The 20681-nt window shown below is 28.0% G+C and overlaps 4 protein-coding genes across 4 annotated transcripts; all 4 read right to left on the bottom strand.

Annotated features, from left to right (window-relative positions):
* Positions 1-290: 290 nt before the first annotated feature.
* Positions 291-831, bottom strand: LOC108558604. Its single transcript, XM_017915573.1, has 3 exons — positions 729-831; positions 556-678; positions 291-500 (listed from the first exon to the last, which is right to left on the bottom strand). Exons 1-3 carry the CDS (start codon positions 784-786, stop codon positions 331-333), a joined length of 351 nt encoding a protein of 116 aa, XP_017771062.1. The 5' UTR covers positions 787-831; the 3' UTR covers positions 291-330.
* A 1566-nt stretch (positions 832-2397) lies between these two features.
* Positions 2398-2988, bottom strand: LOC108558593. Its single transcript, XM_017915561.1, has 3 exons — positions 2892-2988; positions 2705-2818; positions 2398-2637 (listed from the first exon to the last, which is right to left on the bottom strand). Exons 1-3 carry the CDS (start codon positions 2956-2958, stop codon positions 2474-2476), a joined length of 345 nt encoding a protein of 114 aa, XP_017771050.1. The 5' UTR covers positions 2959-2988; the 3' UTR covers positions 2398-2473.
* A 3617-nt stretch (positions 2989-6605) lies between these two features.
* Positions 6606-7205, bottom strand: LOC108558586. Its single transcript, XM_017915551.1, has 3 exons — positions 7107-7205; positions 6950-7048; positions 6606-6892 (listed from the first exon to the last, which is right to left on the bottom strand). The coding sequence occupies exons 1-3, from the start codon at positions 7159-7161 to the stop codon at positions 6723-6725; spliced, it is 324 nt and encodes a 107-aa protein (XP_017771040.1). The 5' UTR covers positions 7162-7205; the 3' UTR covers positions 6606-6722.
* A 7713-nt stretch (positions 7206-14918) lies between these two features.
* On the bottom strand, positions 14919-19436 carry LOC108558575. Its single transcript, XM_017915540.1, has 3 exons — positions 19290-19436; positions 19008-19223; positions 14919-15516 (listed from the first exon to the last, which is right to left on the bottom strand). Exons 1-3 carry the CDS (start codon positions 19339-19341, stop codon positions 15305-15307), a joined length of 480 nt encoding a protein of 159 aa, XP_017771029.1. The 5' UTR covers positions 19342-19436; the 3' UTR covers positions 14919-15304.
* Between the last annotated feature and the right edge of the window lie 1245 nt (positions 19437-20681).

Raw genomic sequence — 20681 nt, 5'->3', positions numbered from 1 at the left:
GAAATTGAAAGGTTACACAATAATCGATAATTAATTATCATATGTGATTAGTAATATTTTTTTACTGAAAATTGAATTAATTAACTAGCCAGGTTAGATTGGTTTTAGTAAGATCAGTTTATGGTATGTCAGGTTAAAGTTAGATTAATAGATGTATATAACAAGGACTAAATAGAATTGAAGTGCTAATGTACATAATTATTTTTAGAAGTTTGCCTAGAACTTTTAGGGAGATTGGAGGGATGTTGGGAATGTTCTTTGTTCGAGCAATTACGAAATAAAAAATAATAAATTTTTAAATATACAGTTTATGAGAATGCATTTGATTATTTACAAGTGATCGGTCAGAGCTTTCAGAATCAAGAGGGACGTGATGCCGATGACAGTGGATCCGATGGTAGATGCAGAATTGCATTCATCCTTCTGGCAGATTCCGCAAGTTATTCCCTTCAACACCTCGCACATCTTCCCATTTGAGGTGCAACCTCGCGTGAACTTATCTGGAAGCAAATCCATGATACGACGTAAATAAAAATAAATAAATAAAGTTCTTACCATTTTCTGCATTTATGGCACGGATATAGCAGAAGAGTTGATCCTCCTTGCAATCGGCAAGGTTATCTTCGCTGGCGTCACATTCCACTAATCCATCGCATTGGTGGCATTTCAAGATCTTGCCTGAAGAAAAAGTTCATTGGTGTTTTTTCATTTAGTATTGCTCAATTTACCATCGGCGAAGACACTGAGGGCGAGTATCAAAACAACTAGGAATTTGATGGTGGCCATTTTTCGAAATCGAACTGAACAATTCTAGGTGTCCCGTCTTTATCTCGGGCTCGTAATCAATGTTGATAAAGCGTACATGATTCAGATATTATCGCCTGCTATTCCTTTCCACTTATTAATCGATAACGCCTTAATAGGTAAACAGTTGAATTTGCTTACGAAATGCTCTTACGATCCCTTAGAAAGTATGTAATCATTAAACATTGCGTAACATTGATTCCACTTTACGATTAGCTTTATTAAATATATTTTTTTATATATATATATATATATGTCAAGAGAGCTTGGAACTATTTCATAAGGATTCTTTTTAGACATCCGTTAAACATACTTATGTATAATAACATCTTATCTTAATATGTTCATAGCCTATGATATGTAATCAAATTACAGTGGAACTTCGCTTAACAAGCACCTCGCATAACGAACATTTCGATTAACGAGCAAAATAAATTGTAAGAAAAATGACTCGCTTAACGAGCAACATTTCGCATAACGAGTGACGATGAGAAGAGAAGTCCTGGATTGTGCGCTTGCTACATCATTTTTAAAACTTGTGTACACATATTATGTGTATTTTTTTAATATGTTTCACTATACGAGTAAAAAATTTGGAACGGATTGAAAACTCGTTAAGGTTCCACTGTATTTCAATGTTATGTAATATTTGTTTCAAGCAATCAAAACTAACGTAACTTGATGCATTCCTATTTGATTCACACATCAAAAATATACAAATATTTAAAAAAGATATCATATTAATTCAGTAAAGTACTACTATTTCTATTAAACAAATACATTACATAATTAGAATAATTCTGTGTACATTTCTAACTTATTTTCTCCATCAGCTTTACTTTCGGTAATTTCTATCTAACAAGTGGGTGGGTAACAGTTTCAGCTAGTGAAACGCATGCAGTGATGAATATCGTGAGCCCATCGATAGAAGCAATGATGATACTTCAATAACGAATCACTCATACAAAGAGCCACGCGTTGCCGACCTCTAATCTAACCAAACCAAATCCAAAATAATAATTGATTATTAATATAAATAATACTAACAAATAGTATAATAGTATTTTAAGTCAAAGTTCAACTTGAGTCGATTACATTGTTCCTATCATTTAGGTTTTGATTCTTATCATTAGTTTTGAAAATATTGCTCTTATGAAAATGATTTTAACATAGAAAATTGTGATGAATTAGAATGAGTAGGTAACATTGAACTATGTTAGAATTTCATAATTCTTTTTTATACAAAAATCATAAAAAGTTAATATCTTATCTTATTTTTGTATAGATGTTATCGATTCTATCCTATCATTTATATGAAATTTTTCTTTAATATCATTAGATTTGAGTATTAAAAATAAAAAAAAAATAGAAAATGTGTTCTATTAAAAATTGAGTAGGTTTATTTGATCGGCAATTGAAAAATGCACAAAAAAAAATCGATAAAATTTATGTACTACGTTATATTTGATTAAGGGAGATAAGATAAGGATGTCAGGATGGAGAAAACTGGGTGCGGTTCCTGCGAAAGTCGTCCTTGGACGGTTTCTTTTATCCTACTCGTTTTTTTGTTGTTGTTGCAAAATTAAGCGCAGCATTTATAAATAGTTTTTATTACTCCAACTTTGTTTCATTTACAATAATTTAGAAGCTATTTGCGTTGATTGCATAATTAGTAGAACGCCTTCAGGAGGAGAGCAGCGACGGCGCTGAGAGCCAAGGATGAGGCGATGCCAGAAGCGGAGTTACATTCACTTTTGTCGCAGGTTGAGCACTTTTCTTCACTTAAATCCTTACAGATATCTTTGGAAGCTGTGCATCCACGTTCGTATCCATCTAGAAAAAATATTAATAAAAAATGTATATAATCTTATATATATATATAAAGACGTATATTACTAACCTGTAATTTCTTTGATGTAGCACAATTTCTCGCCTGCTTCGCATTCGTGAGAGTTATCTTTTTTGTCTTCGCAAACTTTACCTTGATCGCATTTGTAGCACTTAAACTTCTCGTCTTTTATATACATATGAAAATAATTAGATTAATCTTAGTTGCTAATGATGATCAATGTTGTAGATGGACTTACCCGCTGCGAAGACGGAGCAACAGATGACCAAGAGTGCAAAAGCTAAGGTAACTTTGCTGACTGCCATTTTGACTGATATAATGAAAATCAATATTTACCGTCGCTTTTATACCCGTTCGTATCTAGTTATCTCACGTTCATCATTATCAGAAGCTCAGTTGATTCGTTGATCCATCTCCCCCTTTATTAAATTCAACAAACTGTCAATTTCACACTACTACAATGCCACTACTCTGTAACCTTATTGAATAACAATGCCATTTAACTGACTTCTTCGACTGATGAATCAACCAAATGATTAAGGGTGATTCATTAACTAACATTCATTTACAAAATTACTAAACTGTGTCTTTCTAATATTACATTTTTTAAAGTATAATATTTATTTCATAATAAATATAGTTGCATTACAAAATGGAATACGTAATTTATTTATTTTGTTTATTTAATGAAATCTAATATTGTATTAAAGAAAAATTAGATTTATACTATGACAATATTAAATCTGTGATTTTATCCAAGAACCAAAAACATTGTCTTTATATAAAAACACATTAAATTAATTTAGTATTTAATAAAATTAAGAGCGAAAGTTGATTGTGTTCTTTTAATTAGTTAGTTTATTGTTTTTTTTTTGAAAATTATTTATTTATATGATTGTTCTTGAGAATAAGAAATTAATGGAATATTTTATTCCTGATTGACAAATTATAATTTTCTTCTTGATTTCAATCTCTGCATGTGTTTGTTACTTATTTTTTATTAATATTATCAATATGAAGTTTTCTTTTTGGTAAACAATCATGATAGATGCTCCATATTTTCAAAAAAATTCTTATTTTAACAATTTCCAGTTTATTTCCAGTTTCCAAGACTTTTTTATAATTGATTTGTATAATTAATCAATGTATAATCAGTAAATAATTTAAAAGAATAGATTTATTTGAAGAATTCAGGAATTTTTCGAAGTAAATATGGTTTATTCAAGGGATGTGAAGATTATTGTGATTTTTAAAGAATATTTGGAAGATTCAAAACATTAATGAATTACGTAGTTAAAATGGATTATTTTAGATATAGAGAGGTTAAAATTTATGTGTTTTTTATAAGCATAATTTGAAGAATTTAAAGAATTGATAGAAAATTAAAATATATTATTTTAGATAAATAAGGGTGAAAATTTCTGTGGTTTTCTAAGAATAATTTGGAAAATACAAGAATTAAGAAATGACGAAGTTAAAATATAGTATTTTAGATATAAGGAGATGAAGATTATTGTAGTTTTCTAAGAATTAGTAGAAGATTCCAAGAATTAATGAATTGCGTACCTAAAATATGTTATTTTAAATAATACGCGTTAATACCTAGAAGAATTGTATACAAAACCTTATTTTTAAATATAAAAGTAATAAATGTTCAAATCGATATAATTTTTGGATATTAAATATAAAAAATAACAGGTAAAGAAAAACTGAAAAAATACATGAAAAACATAAATAAATTTAGTAATTTTTAAATATTATTGAAATAATTGTATTTTTTTTGAAATGTTACGTTAAGAACTTTTTCGATGCGTTTGTTATAAAGTGAACTTATGCAATAAATTATTAAGTAAAAAGCAAAACCTTCAACGTCGATTTACAATTTTTTCTTTAACTCAATATGTAACTTAATTTATCAAAATTAAATAATATCTTATGAAATATATATAAAAAAAAATATATAGAAATTGTTTTTCAACATTGAAATTATTATCACATTGAAGTTGTTTGCGTTGATTATGCATGTTTAAAGTAAGTGGATCGTAATCGATTAGTAATCGGAATGTTTCACCGTTCACACACTGTTTCTATTGTTTATTAATCAACCTGTTCTGATTCACAATTCGGGTATTTCGTTCAATGATAAACTGATAATATCTGAACGTCTTATCGTCTTTTTATGTTACGTTCGATTCAGAGAAAACACATTTTTTTTTTGTAAGTAGTTATCAGAACATTATAAGCAGATCATTGAAAAATGTACACGAGAATGCGTATAAAATCTTGATGCTCATATGAATACAATATTACTAGCTTTTGCAAATAAAAAAAAATAATCAAAAACAATTAAAAGATTGTTATTTTATATTAATTACATGACTTATTTGTTTGATAACTGTAACATTAATAATCTTATCTGGAATAAAAGTTTTATTGAAAATAATAAATTTATAATTTTTGATTATTTGTATGTAAATAAGTGGAGTTTCTTATTTATAAGTTTATTACTAGTGTTAAAGATATCTTTGGACTAATATAAAAAAAATGATATAAAGCTCAAAATCATTGTGAATTAACAAGTAATAATTGAATTAAATAAACAAAGTATAACATATTACTAGAAAAAAAAATCAAAGTATTTTCTGTAAATTTTGCAATCGGTTAATTGCGGAAATCGTTTAAATTATTGTCTTTAATAAAGAAAGTTTATAGTTATCCTTTTTTGTCTCTGGTTCTATCAATTCTCAAAGATTTCTTGTCTCATCCTGTTTCCTCTTTGCCAATCTATAGCATATTAATAAACGTTGTCATCTTCTTCGCAGTATCAGCAATTTCATAATTACAAATATAACTTATAAATTATTATTTTATTTATATTGAAAATAATGCATGAAATTGTATACGTATTTATATGTAATTGCGTGTATTATAAAAGTAAATGTTTTCTTAAAAAATATTTTTTGTTGTTGTAACATTTCTTGATCTTGAAAAAAACTTTAAAATACTATTCAGAATTGTAAAACAGTTAATATAAAATATGTGTTAATAGGTCCAATCAAGGTAACCAGTTTTCTAGGATAGACCACTAGATTCAATTAAGTTTTCTTAACTATAATTTAAAAGTGCAACAATATTTCGTGTGATCTGGTTTCGATTAGTCCGGTTTGAATAGTCTGGTTTAAAAATTTAAAAAAAGTAAATTATTATTGAGCAAAATAAATTCTAAAAAAATATACACAATTATTTGATCGTGTTATTTTTTGCTCTATTTTCTAGTTTTAAAGACCTCAATTAGTCCTGTTTAATCCAGTGGAGGGAAACGATAATCCGCACTACGCGAGGTATTGCTGTACTTTTGGAGTAAAATATTTCAGTATACTGATGTATTTCTTCTTAGATTCTGCACATAACGTACAAAATCGGATGGTGTCAGAAGATAAAAAATAAATTGTTAAAAAATATTTCTTCATTTATTTTTCACTTTGCTTTATGATATTAATGGATACTATTTGTTATGATTTTTTTTTCAATTTGAATAGTCCAATTCAGGCAACTGTTTGTGGTTTAAAATTAGGCAATTTAGACAAACAATCAATATATTTCATCTAATACAAATTTTAAACTATTCGAGTAAAATCTATTATATTATACTTATTTAACTACAAATAAGTGTAATATGATATATTTTGGTACTTACTTTAGAACAGTTTAAGATACAAACCGTAGTTACCATAGTGGTCCAATCTAGGCGCCTATCAAAAGATGGCAACTATCCTCTTAAATATTAATTACTTTCTAAACCTTCTTCAAAAAGTGTTAATATAAAATTTAATTTAAACTTACCTGTACCAATTTGAATATTGTAATAAAATTGTAACTAAAAGAGTATGAATTACATTCAAATGTTATAAGTTTTTGATATACCAAAGGAATAATGGAATCTGTTAAGTAATTTATGCTTGATTTGCTTATATTATATATATTTCTTATAATCTCATTGTCATCAGATCACCTTATAATCTCTTTGTCATCAACAAAGTCATCTGGAAATCTATCATCGACAGACCATTTACTTAAAGAATATCAACATGGATGCGATCATCGTCGAAATAATTGCGTACGACGTTACTGTGGAGGCAGAGTTACAGAGATCTTCGTCGCAAACAAAGCAGTCGTGCGGCATTTCCTTGTGAGGCTCACAGTAGTCCTTATCGACTGAGCAAAAGCTGTCAAAGCTTGCTGCAAATGTAATTTGCTAATAAGTTAATGAGATGAAATTAATTTATACTACTGTACTTGTGGTCTCGAAACGAACGCAATGATCTCCTTTGCAAGTTTTTGTGTTTTCATCAACATCGTCGCAGCTTACGCAATCGTAGCATTCCACAGATTCGGCTGCAAGAGGCACAATAAATATTATATAATTCAAACTATTTCCAAAACTATAATATACCGATTTGGATGAAGGCCGAAGCGAGGAGAACGCAGAGCAACAGTGTTTTGGTCATTTTGATCGGTCGATTGTTGCTTGCGTTACAAATGAACGTAAATTTATAGCCATCAGTAATTATCGGATTTTCTGTTAAGATAATGGTTTACATCAGCTTTCAAAATGTTTGATCTATTTCAAGTGACTTTTTTCATATGGCATGAAGTGGAATAGGGTCATGGGGTTTGGGACTGCTGGAGTAATCCTTTCCACATGCTGACTGGGCAAATATAATCTCCTTAATGATGGTGATAATAATATTTAGAACAATGCTCGTACCTTTGGAGTGAGCCGTGTGCAAATCATACAATTGTCGTGTGCAATAAACGATATAATATAATTATTTCTATAATATATATTTATGTAAATACTTCTAATGGAAATGCATGATTTGTATGCTATCAGGAATAATTCATCTATTGAATTCAACTAATTATCTTTGATGAATTCTCTACAAAACACATACTATTCAATGGAATTGGCCATACAAAAGTACATCTGGCGAAAAAGCGCCAGGTGAATAATATCCGTTACCTTTCTGGAGCGAAATAATCCCTTTATAAGATCTTGTAACCATCTTCCTCTTTTACTATCTTCTCTTCATACATTCATATGAGCACAGGTCGTTCTTCCTTACGAAGGTTGACCTTCACCTCTCCTCTTTGCAACGCACTTTTTACAATATATTTGCTTAACATCATCACCTTCTCATCAACAACATCGACTACATCATTTAAGAGTTGTTACACCATACAATAAGATCAAGTAAAAACTGCTTCCTGGACGTCTGAAGTACAACAACCTTTTCTATGTACATCATACTTGTGCAGAAAAATTATCTCTTCACTTAAAAGACAGATTTTGAATGAATTTGTAGAGTTACAAAGGTGTTTTAGGTAGAATTCTCTGTTTACCTTTCTGGAGCCCTGGCTAAAATGTGAAATAATCCCTTTATAAGTTCTTGTAACCATCTTCCTCTTTTACTCTCTTCTCTTCATCCATTCATATGAGCACACGTTGTTCTTCCTTAGGAAGATTGACCTTCAGATTTCCTCTTTGCAACCCACTTTTTACAATATATCTGCGTAATATTATCACTTTCTCATCAACAACATTGACTAACATCATTTAAGAGTTGTTACACCATACAATAAGATCAACTAAGAACTGCTTCCTGGACGTCTGAAGTACAACAACCTTTTCTATGTACATCATACTTGTGCAGAAAAATTAGCTCTTCACTTAAAATAATGATTTTAAACGAATTTGTAGAGTTACAGAGGTGTTATAGGTAGAATTCTCTGTTTACCGAATGTGGTTTCCACTAAAAAGAAGATTTTGCCTAATAGTAATAATAAACATAAATTTAAAGTACTCAAGACTTTTTGTTGACGAAATTTATGTCTTTGTGAACTTTTCTAAAATCATCTAAGATAAAATTAAGTTATTTATTTGTAATGGACAAATGGACAATTATTCTCATGGAAATCCATTAGCAGTCAACTTTCTGTACAACAAGATTGAAATGTTGCAAGCCCTTGTATGTTAAATTTAGTTTTGACCAAAAAACAATAATACGATATCAAGGAATAGCCATCAACTGAACATTTGCTAAATGTTCAGTTGAATAGATTGCAAATAAATTTAATAAACTAAAAATGTTTGTAATAAGAAAAATTAGAAAGTATTAAAATCTAATATATTAATGAAAATTACAGATCACTTTTGTGGTTTGAATTTGCTTATGCAATTCTTTTATTAAATTGTTTCTTCAACTTTGTCCATAAATGAATTTTATAATTTGCATATTTTGTTTTATTGAAAATATAATACTTTCATGAAAATTATAGACCTGATCTCGAATTTTTCTTTTGTCTTTTCAACTTTATCCAAAATGAATGAATTATAAACTAGTGTTTCTCAACCTATGACTGACTTAAAATTCAAAATTTTGAATGTGTTGAGAAATGACAGCTGTCAAAGTAAGAAATCATGATTAGATACTAAATTTAAAGATTGAAGATATTAAAGTCCTTGTATTGTCCAACGTTTACGTATTTCAAAATATTTGTCTTTGCAAAGTTTCTAATATGCAATATAATTCATCTATATTTTTGCTTAAATATTTCTAAGATTTGAAAGATATTAAAAATAATTAAATAGATCATTTCAAATTCAAGATTTTATTGTTGACTTATTGCAATAAAAATGATCCAATTATATAATTAACAAATAATATGTAAACAATAAAGCATAATTATGTAATTATCAAAATTCAAATAGAATTTGAACGCTTCTAGAACGATCTGAATCGTGTATATTCGCTTCCAATTCAATATTGATCTCGTATTTATTTCGTTTTATTATCGTTTATTCTCTTATATAAATACGTATTGCGTTTCATAAGTTAATCATGCTTATCAGCACTCGGCCCCGATAAAACCCTGGATTAATTGGAGAATGAAAAATGATGTGAACTGTAACATTTCGTATTAATTTCGTTTTATAATTATATTTTAATGTTTTTTATTTATGTCAAAATGTCATCAAAGTAATGTCAAAATACATAAATCAAATTTGTTTCCACTCAAATCCACTTTTGAAACTTTATGTCAAAATTAATTTATTAATTTCAGTTCATTTATTTGATGTAAAATTTCCTAAAATTTATTATATGTCAAATGTCATAAATAATTATGTTAAAGTGTCATAAAATTTATTTATTGTCAAAATGCAAATATCAATTTTATTTCCACTTAAATCAAGAAATTCAATTTAAGTTGAAACTTATAAAACTTTTTTATTTATAATTCTGAAACAATTTAATTAAAGGAGATGGAAATGATTATTTTTAAATATTAATAACTTTAAGATTTGTCTTTCGTCAAAGGTATAATCTGTGATCTCATCTTAAAAAAAATGACGCATTTAACGATTTCTGATAAGATTTCCAATAACACTAATTACTTGATTCGTGCATCTGTTCAATTTCCTGTTTTCGTTTTAATTTGTTGTTGTTGATTATGTTGTTATAATTATTAACCAGACGATGATTTTTAAATACTTTTTTTTTGTTCATTTTTAAATGCATGCAACAGACGATTTTATATAAATTGAACATGAGATTATTGAAGTAATAAAATCAATAAACGTATCTGATGTAAATACGTATTGGCTCGATAACGTAACGGTTTCAATTGAATCCAACGATTTTGGGAATTTTACACTGAACATTTCGTTAAAACATCGAACGTCATTTGAACGTCTCGCTTTTTTTCCCAATCGGAATCGATTTTAATCTGTCTGGCGACAAGATTACTATAAAATTGATGCATAACGATAATCAGTAAATTGAATGAGAAAATATAGTTTTTTTTTTAGTTTGATAGAAATCATTCATATTCGTTCAGCAATTACATAATTTCATTACATAAACTTAAAAAATACATATTAACCCAATAAACAATAACTTATAGGAATCTATTTATATTGGATGTTCTTGAATGATGTTCTTAATAAAAGCAGAAAACTATTTCTCAATTTTAATTTTAAAAATATAATAATTATTACATAAGAAAAATATGCAATAAGTTCAAATTTATTTTAAGGTTTTAAGTGTTTCCTGTGTATTTTTCTTAAAAAACTCAAAATGTCTTTTGATTTTTTTTAAATTTAAAGATTAATAGTTATTACGTGATAAGAATATATAAGAAGCTAAAATTTATTCTGAGATTTTAAGTGTTTTCAATGAATTTATCTGAAAAACACGAAAATAATGCTGATTTTTTATTTTAATTTTCAAAAATATTAATAATTATTACACAATAAGAAGTTTATGAAAAAATCTCATTACTTATCTAACAAAGTTTATGTTGTAAGTTTCTTTAAATTATTTAAGTTTTATTGGAATGAAATGTTTTTGCAGGTATAGAGATAGAAATCGATAAATACGATTCGTATATTTATTTGGTAATTGTGTAATACGCCCATCTGCTGTTAGTCGCACCGTTCCATATCTTATCACGACGGCACCCAAACCAAACATATAAATATAAGTGGACTAGACCAAATACATTCAGAGTTTCAGTATTTTTCTCAATACTTTTGAAATACAGAGTGCCGGTTACAAAAAAAAAAAAAAAATTGATCACAGTTTGATCTAGGGATTATCTAGAAGCAGAAGAAGCATTTCAATTTTATGTAATTTGTAACGTTATTTTGAAGATGTGTTATAAACAATACCTAAATACTATGGTTAACATTAATATTGAATAAAAAACAGTACGTTTTCCTATGATTATATTATATAATCATAGGAATCCATCTGGAATTCACAGCTTCTCAATGTTAACAGTTCTTCTATTCATTTATCTTGATGCGTTATTTCACTTGCTCTGAAACGGGGAAGTCCCTAATTCCTAATAATCTTAACATCTTCTTGATACGTGCAGATAATATAAAGTTACATATCTTTTTATTCTTCAAAATATATTTTCGAATTAAAAGATGCATTATGATAATAACTAATTTTCATTAGATCTTTTGTACTGTCCACATTAATAAAATTTGGAACTTTTTTTTGTAGAGGAAAGGAAACCTCACATAGGGACCACGGATGTAGTCGTGGTACTGTGGGATTATTACGTCTAAAATTTGGAACTTGTTTCAAAATAAGATAATTAATTTGATTTTTATATTTAATAAGCAAATTTATATTAATTTCTCTTAATGGGCGATTTGAGGCTGTCGTGGGCCCTAGGCACCAATTAAGTGATAACGATGGGGAGTGGATTTTGGGCGAGTGTTGGTATCTTAGCAACTAAACATGTATTCCAATCAAACTATTTTTTGTGGGCCCAAAAATGTCTTGTATGTCTTAAAAACTTGGGCCCACAAGGTTGAAGGTGGAATTGGTATCTTAGCAACTAAACACTTATTTTAATTTAACCATTTTTCGTGGGCCCAAAAAATCTTGTATGTCTCATATACTATGGGCCCACGAGGCAGGAGTGATAGAAGTTGATCGTTATCTTAGAAACTGAACATGTATTCTAATTCAACCATTTTTCGTGTGCCCTAAAATGTCTTGTATGTCTCATAAAAAACCTGGGCCCACGAGATTTTTTGATGTTATGTTGTCTTACCCCTAAAAACCTCGTTGTGCTTAATGGATAAGACCAGAATTGAATCTTATTACTCACCTTCATTCTACTTGATCTCCATTTATCAGTAAAGCAGTTTCTATCACGCGTTCAGGTATGATAAATTGCTTAACTTTCACGTGCTTTGAATTATAAAATCTATGTTCGATTAGATTGATATAAAAATAATGAATATAATCCAATAAAAAATGGGAACTTCTACAGAATAGCCTATGCGTAATATGCGAGTTACATCATCCTATTACTAATAATCGCCATCTATTGATAAACTTCTGATTAGAAATATGCAAATGCAAACGTCACTTTTGTATATTTAGTAATATTTGAATCTTACCTTAGATGGCGCGACATATTACTAAAATTAATTTAATATAAAACCAAAGTTATAAATTATACCAGTACCAAAATTTTAAAATATAGCAAAAAAAAGTAGCAGTATTTAATTTAACACAATAATTAATTAAAAAATTTAAATAAAATGTATGTACTTTTATATAAATCAACAAATAAGATAATAATCTAATTAATAATAAATCTAAATGAAAATATATTACTAGAAATATATGATTTTCATAATTTGTATTCTTATATCAAAGTTTTTTTTTTAATTTGGTACATTGTCCATAATTTATTTATTATACCTTATTATTGTTCAACTTATTGATTTTATTCGTTTTTAGTATCGTTACCTTTATGAGAAATAAGACCACAAAATGAGTGATTTATTCAAATTCTGTAGTCATAAATATACGTAAATTTATAAATTTTAGGTGGATGCGCCAGGCAATATTTTTTTATAATGTTAAGTAATCAGTGAGTAAAGTCCTAAATAATAATAATATCATTCTTTTTATAAGCAAAAAATGTATGACTTCTAAGACCTATTTGAAACAGTTTTCATATCCTATCCTTGATGAGAAATATACTAATTTTTTTTTAAATTTCTACTGCCTTATTTCGTCCACACTTCTTCCCTTTTATGTTGTTGATCAAATCTCAATAACATAAAACTGCCATCTTTCTTATCAGATTCTATGATATAGATGATAATCACAAATTAAATTTATTTAGATCATGTCGTTAGGGATAGGCTACCAATAATACATAGCGCTCTATATTTTATATACATAACATTATAAGAAAAAGTTATAATTTTACGTGGATGCGCCAGGTTTCAATTCCAAAAAATATTTCAATAATACATTTTTCTTAAATAATAATAATATAAAAATATATAGGCAAATATTTTGTAATACTTTATTCTTTGGTTATAATTATTTAAATTTGTTCTATTTTATTTCGTAATGTTTGTATAAGTTTTTCAATAAATTATTAATATTAATTTCAATTTGTTTCAGAAATATTGTATTAAAAATTCGAATGAAATAAAATTTATTTTTTCTTATCATAAAATTTAATTGCATTGAAATTATACATGTTGCATCCTATAACTGATAGTAAAACTAATTCATTGAGTAAATCTAGAAATTTATTGAATGATCAAAATGTTATTATCGATTTTTATGCTGGAAACATTATTTTTGGAATACTATAATAATCAATTGAAACTTACAACTGATAGTAAATTTAATTAATTCACTTAGTTTATCAAATTTCCAAAAAATTGCTATATTGTCGCAGATTAAAAAATGGAATTTGTTTATGTGAAACTGTTAAAAATAAATAATATTATTAATTCTTAATTAAGAATAATTAATTACGTAATTATAATAATTTGTGCGAATTATTTAATTAAACACTTCTGAGGTGTATCGATTGTTAAAAAAAATAATAATTTGATACTAATTTAGATAAATTAAGATAACTTAATTAAATATAATTAGGTTGAATAATTGTTTACAAAGGTGATGTATGTATTTGCATAAAAATGTATCGTCAGAAACAAAATGTTTTATTTTAAACTAATGATTTGAATACAGCAATACTTCGATTAGTCCGGTTGTTTTGTTGTATGAAATATTTGTTTTTCTTTCCTTTTTAGTCAAGTATCTTTTTGCGCGGTTTATTTTTTAGTATGTATTTTGTTCCTCGATTTAAAATAGTCTGGGATATTGTTGGAACTTATTAAGCGGACTAAGAGAGGTATTGATGTAGTTAGTATGTAGTATGTATATTGATCCTCGATTATTCCAATTTGATTATGCAAGATTTTGCTGTAGTTAGTCTCTAGTGTTACTGATAATACTTCAATTTCCTTTTTTGTTTGTATTTAATTCCTCGATTAGTCCGGTTTCAAATAGTCCCGTTTATTGATTATCCGGACTATGCGAGGATTTGATGTAGTTAGTCTGGACTAATAATAAATTAAATGCTCATTTTATTTGTGTTTGCTTCATTAGAAAAAATAAAATATAGTATAATGAATGAAATCAAAGTCCGTCAGAATTACCAAATTGATAAAGTTTCAATTGCTTCTTGATGCAATCCATTGAAATCAATGAAGCGAAAGCGATGCGATAAACGACAAGTTTATACTTTTCAGACAAATAATTTTGTACTTTCCTTTGTATCTCCTCCTGGCTCTCATGTTCTACCACCATTCGTTTCACTGCGATCTTGATGTCTCGCCAACGAAGAATACATTTCACCAAGCGTAGATAAATAAATGCGCTATCATTCGTACATCTTCAAATAAAACCGTGCATTAAATCGGCGATTGCATCTGAATGTACAATGGGAACCACGAATCTTCTACAAAGGTTTTGACCGCAAAAATTCAACACGGATTTCCTTTGAAGTGTGTATATTTATATTATATTTACATCAGCGTTTATAATAAATTACTCGTGTTTCCATTCTTTCTGGATGTATTTTTTTTTCCTGTAACAACTAGAAAGCTAAGAAGTAGAGTATCGAGTTACATGGAGTGTACATGGCGTTTTTTTTTGGTATAAAGCTTTTTTTCCCGTCAATGATTGATTATTATTATTTGTTTACGATTATTGCTTCTGCGACTTCGACTTCCATCCTGGTGCAATTCTAATGGATGATTGTTAGAAGAACAGCTGCAAGGATTAGAAGGACCTCGGCGATTCTTCCTGTTGTCCCGTTGCATCCGTCTGAATCGCACAGGCTGCAATGCTTAACGTCGATCAGCTCACCTTGCGGCATTTCGAACACCTTCTTGCAGACGTCAAGTCTATCGTCCTTTGGAAGCTGACAACCTCTCATAATTATCTCCCTACCTTGAACTGTAAATATAATTAAATAGCATATTACAAATACCTTCAACACACATAAAATAAATATATCTTTAAATAAAAACTTCATCTCGAATATAATTCTGAAATATTACATAGAACTGTTCAAAGTAACAAAAGTAAAATATCTGGGCATGTATCTAGACAAAAGACTCATCTGGAAAGATCAAATTCATGCTAAGAGGGAGCAATTAGAAATAAAGTTTAGAAAACTCTACTGGCTTCTAGGAAAAAAGTCGGAATTATCAGTGGAAAATAAATTACTTATATACAAAGTAATACTGCAACCTGTATGGACGTATGGTATCCAATTGTGGGGTGCGGCCAGTACAAACATACAAATTTTACAAAGGTTCCAATCAAAATGCCTAAGAAATATTGTTAGGGCTCCATGGTTCGTCAAGAATAAACAAATACACAAAGATCTTCATATAAATATGGTCGAGGATACAATACCAATATTTAATAGTAGATACCAAGATAGACACATACTAATGTTCTAGCTATTGGCTTATTCGATAACAGTGAAACTGAAGCGTTGCAAACCACAAGATTTAGTATATAGATTTAAGTAATTATGAATGTTCAAAATCATCATAATGGTAACTATCTTCCGGGAAAGCTTATCCATTTAATGTCAACACATGGAAAATGTTTTAAACATAGAAGAATTATATGAAATCTGGAAATCTTAAATACTAATGATTTGATTAAAAAATCGAATGTGTTGAAAGAGATTGCATATCTTTAAAAACAAAGCGATTGAATTACTGACATTTTAATCTCTACCTATTTATTAATAATATAGAAAAAATGAGAAAAAGGTAGTCGCAAGTGTTCCGCGTTGATAATCATCGATTATCAATGATATTACATTACTGATAAATGCAATTTTCAAGTATGTATACATTAAATTCCAAGTAAATTAGGAAATTGATATAATTGAAATATTCATACTTTGATCATTTTCTTAGTATACATATATTAGTATAGTAATAAATATAAAGAAAGGTCGTATAAGATAAAAAAAAATCAAATTGATATAAGTATTAAAATTAAATTAAGTTGTTTCCTATGACAAAAAACACAATAAAATTATTTTAAACCAAATAAATAAATTTATTAGAATTTTTATTTCTTTATTTTTTTTTTCAATTTATATATTTTATATTTTTAATAATACTTGAAGAAAAGATGAAATTGATGCGAGGATTTGCTGTAGTTAGTCTGGACAAGTGTTCCGCGTTGATAATCATCGATTATCAATGATATTACATTACTGATAAATGCAATTTTCACGTATGTATACATTAAATTCCAAGTAAATTAGGAAATTGATATAATTAAAATATTCATACTTTGATCATTTAGTATACATGCATTAGTATAGTAATAAATATGAAGAAAGGTCGAATAACATAAAAAAATCTAATATATAAGTATTAAAATTAAATTAAATTAATTTTAATATTTTTTTTAAATAAATTTATTAGAAAAATATCTATTTCTTTAATTTTTTTCAATTTATATAATATTTTTAATAATAGTCTAAGAAAAGATGTAATTGATTGATTTTCTTATTTCAATAGTCACGATGAAAATATTTGTGAAAGTCTTATTTCATTGAGATCCTTAAAAATATTGATTTCATTCTATATGATTCACAACGTCAATGAATAAATGCTCGTATCTATTTAGTGTAGTAGATTAGTGATTCTCAAACTTTTTGTCTGCAACTCCCTTTTGGACATGATACGTTTTTGCGACATAAAACCGAAGAATGTGTAGAAAAATAACCAGGATTGATTTGTCATCAATTTTTTGCGACCTCCCAAATATGTTATGTGCCCCACCCCCACCTGGGGGTCGCGACCCACCCTTTGAGAATCATTGGTGTAGATGATTATTTTCTTACTTGTTACTTCTATAACTTACATAGTTACGTAAACTATATTATTTCAAATGGTAATTTTGTGGAAAGTTTAACAAATAAGTTTTGAAACTTTCATGAAAAGAAATAAAACAAATAATTATTATTTAATACGCACAACAGAGATCAATTATTTTTGAAGTATTAATAGTCAGATTAAAAGTAGTGACTTTTGTCATTGTTTTTTTTAATAACAATTTCTTTCATTAATTGCCAATTATAAAAACATTATTAATTAAAATAGATAATCTGGCTAAATGAGCTCAAGCTCACATGTACGCCACCCCTTAATAATAACACCATTGTATATGCATGCATCTACACTGAATAAAGAATTTTAAAATTGAAATTGAATTGAAATAGATAATGCAAATTTTTTGTTCAATTATTAAGCAAATGTATTCTGATTATTCAATTTTAACATTTATATATACAAAATGTTCCAGGATAATGTTATACAATTAAAGTTTCGAGTATTGATAAATATGTAACATATTCAATGTATAATTCTAGAATACATTTAGTATTTAAGTTCATTTTAGTGTAAAATAATGTTCATTACTGAATTTCTAGTTTTTAGCTATTACAGTTCATGTTATCTTTATGGTACTTGATAACAATAGAAGTAGGTGTGGTCAGGGGCCAAAAACAACTTCGTTTTTTTTGAAAGTTTCTCTATTTTTGTCAGTTAATCCATGACTCATTAAGTTATACAAATATAGGTGGGGTTTCTAAAGCCTTTATGGATGAGCTGACCTTGAGGTCAATAAATTTAGATTAAGCAATTAACTATACCAAATTTTATGAAAGAGTAAAACTTATTTTTCAATTTATGTTTTTATTTTTGTTAAATATGATTATTCGAAGGAAAATGTTTTAAATTACATTCTTTTTTTAATAATCAGTTTTTAATTTGAAGTTTTTGAAATGTTTGATTTTTTATTTAAATCATTTTAATAATAATTGCATGAAATATTTAAATAAAAAAAATATATAAAATTTTGTTGAAAATTAGATTAGAAGTTTTTGAAATATTTGTATTATTATTGAAATAAAATTTATATAAAACAGTAATGTTAATATTTGATAATATTACTAATTGTTATGAAAGATTTGTGTAATGTTAATAAAGCAAATTTCTTAAAGGATTTGTAGAAAAGTAATAAATTTTAAATTGAAACTTGAGTATTTCTAGTGAACATTTATAATGATAACAATTTAAGGGATTGGGTGAAATAATAAGGGTAGTAGACTTGTTTACGTTGATTTCATAGGTTGTTTAATTTAGTAAAATGGGACGGGGTGTGAACAAAAAATAAACTAAGTTGATTAAAGCGTGCAGTGATTTAGCGAGCGAACATAAAGGAGTGTGTATACGCTGATGTATATATATACCTAAGTATATAAGAGGGCGCAACTACTCATCGTCGAGGACGAGGCATCGACCCCTTTCACACTGTTGTCTAGCTAATTTAGAAATGGAATTGGCACCAAACCGGTTGGATGTTATTGATTCAAGCAGATATATTTTGATGGTAGCTGTTGTTTTTACCTTTGGTCACCTGCTTGAGGCAGTTCAGAGGCACGCGGTGCTCGTGGATATGAACCTCGAAGATCTTTCCAAAATCAGGAGTCAGACTCTTGGCGAACTTCTCCGTATCGCTGAGAGACTTCTGATCGCATCGGACCCTATCCAGGTGATGGGTTTCCGGATCTACGCAGTCAGGATTATCGCTGGATATGCAGCTGTAGCAGTCTATGCAATATCCTGCAAACACGTGAATCGGTGATAGTTTTTTTTTAATTTAGAATCCTGCTTAACTTGAGGATATACCAATCTTAAAGAGGGCGAAGAGGAAGAGACCTGCCACGACGAGGGTCTGCATGGCTCGGCCGGTTCGTTGCGTCTGGTGAGATCGATGCTCTTCCGAAGAGCTTCACCGACGGATTCGGCGACTGGCGTTTACTAGTTTAGTTGTTGTGATGCGAATGTAGGGGATTCCCCACCCTTACCAATCTCTTACTATATATATAGACACGAACACACACAAATATATATGTATATATATGCATTGACGCCGAGCTTTCTGGCGCCTTCACAAAAGCTATCCACGCGACAGCGGAGCGTCGAAACTTTACCCTCTACCATCATACTTCTCTTTCTTTCCTCATGTGTGTTTGTGCTCCCCCTCCTTTTTTTTCTCCTATCCTCGTTTTCCTAACCATCCCAACAACTCTCCTCTTCCCCCCGAGTTGTCCGTTCCCCATTTTATTACGACGTCCGCGACGCCGAAGTTAACCCACTTTTTTTTTCCTCCATTTCTCCCTTTTATCCCCGCCACTGGCAAATACATTCATTTTTTTTTATATTATTGTTATTACTCATTTTCCTCTTTTTTTTCCAACAAACTCCCAGAAAATCTAATAAAATAAATTTTCCTTAATATCCCTCGAAATTTCTTTTTTCTCCATTCGCTTTTCCCTAGCATCGAGTAATAATAATCACAGAAACCGGAGTTTCCAAAACGCATTCGATAATTATTATTGCCTCTTCTTTTCCAATAATTTTTCAGTTAACTTTGTTTTTACCATTAACACTTACATTATTTAGTTTCACCACAAATTGTTAAAAGATATATTTTTTTCAACACTGAATAGAATTATTCTTTTTTGAAAACTATGACATTTCAGAAAATTATTTTTATTTCGATATTTTTTTTTTAATTATTTTTATTTTTAAAATAAAAATGCAAAAATGCATAAATATTTTTAATTAAGTTGTGAAATCAAATTAGTTTTTGAAGACTCAATAGATTTTTTTAAAATTATTATTATTTCCCATTTTTTTTCTAGAAAATCTAATAAAATAAATTATTACCTCTTTTTTTCCAATAATTCTTAAGTTTACTTTTTTACCATTAACACTTACATTATTTAGTTTCATCACAAATTGTTTATCTTTCAACAATTTTTTGCACTACTGAATTAATTTTTTTTATAATTGTTTAGAATTGTTTTTTTTAATAAATTTTACGTTTAACATTATGAATGAATTAACAAATATATTTAATTACAAATTTTGAAAATATACTAATTTTTTGTAGAGAAATATTTTATTTTATTATACTTTTATAAATAAGTAGATACAAAAATTGTAAATTATAAAAATGGTTAAATTGTACTAAAACAGAAAAACTTAAGTTATTTTTTGTCCAAATTCCAAAAA

The sequence above is a fragment of the Nicrophorus vespilloides genome, unplaced genomic scaffold, assembly GCF_001412225.1.
Source record: "Nicrophorus vespilloides isolate i.1.1-1 unplaced genomic scaffold, Nicve_v1.0, whole genome shotgun sequence".
In the NCBI taxonomy this organism is placed as follows: Eukaryota; Metazoa; Arthropoda; class Insecta; order Coleoptera; family Silphidae; genus Nicrophorus; species Nicrophorus vespilloides.
This window is presented reverse-complemented; position numbering and strand designations above follow the sequence as displayed.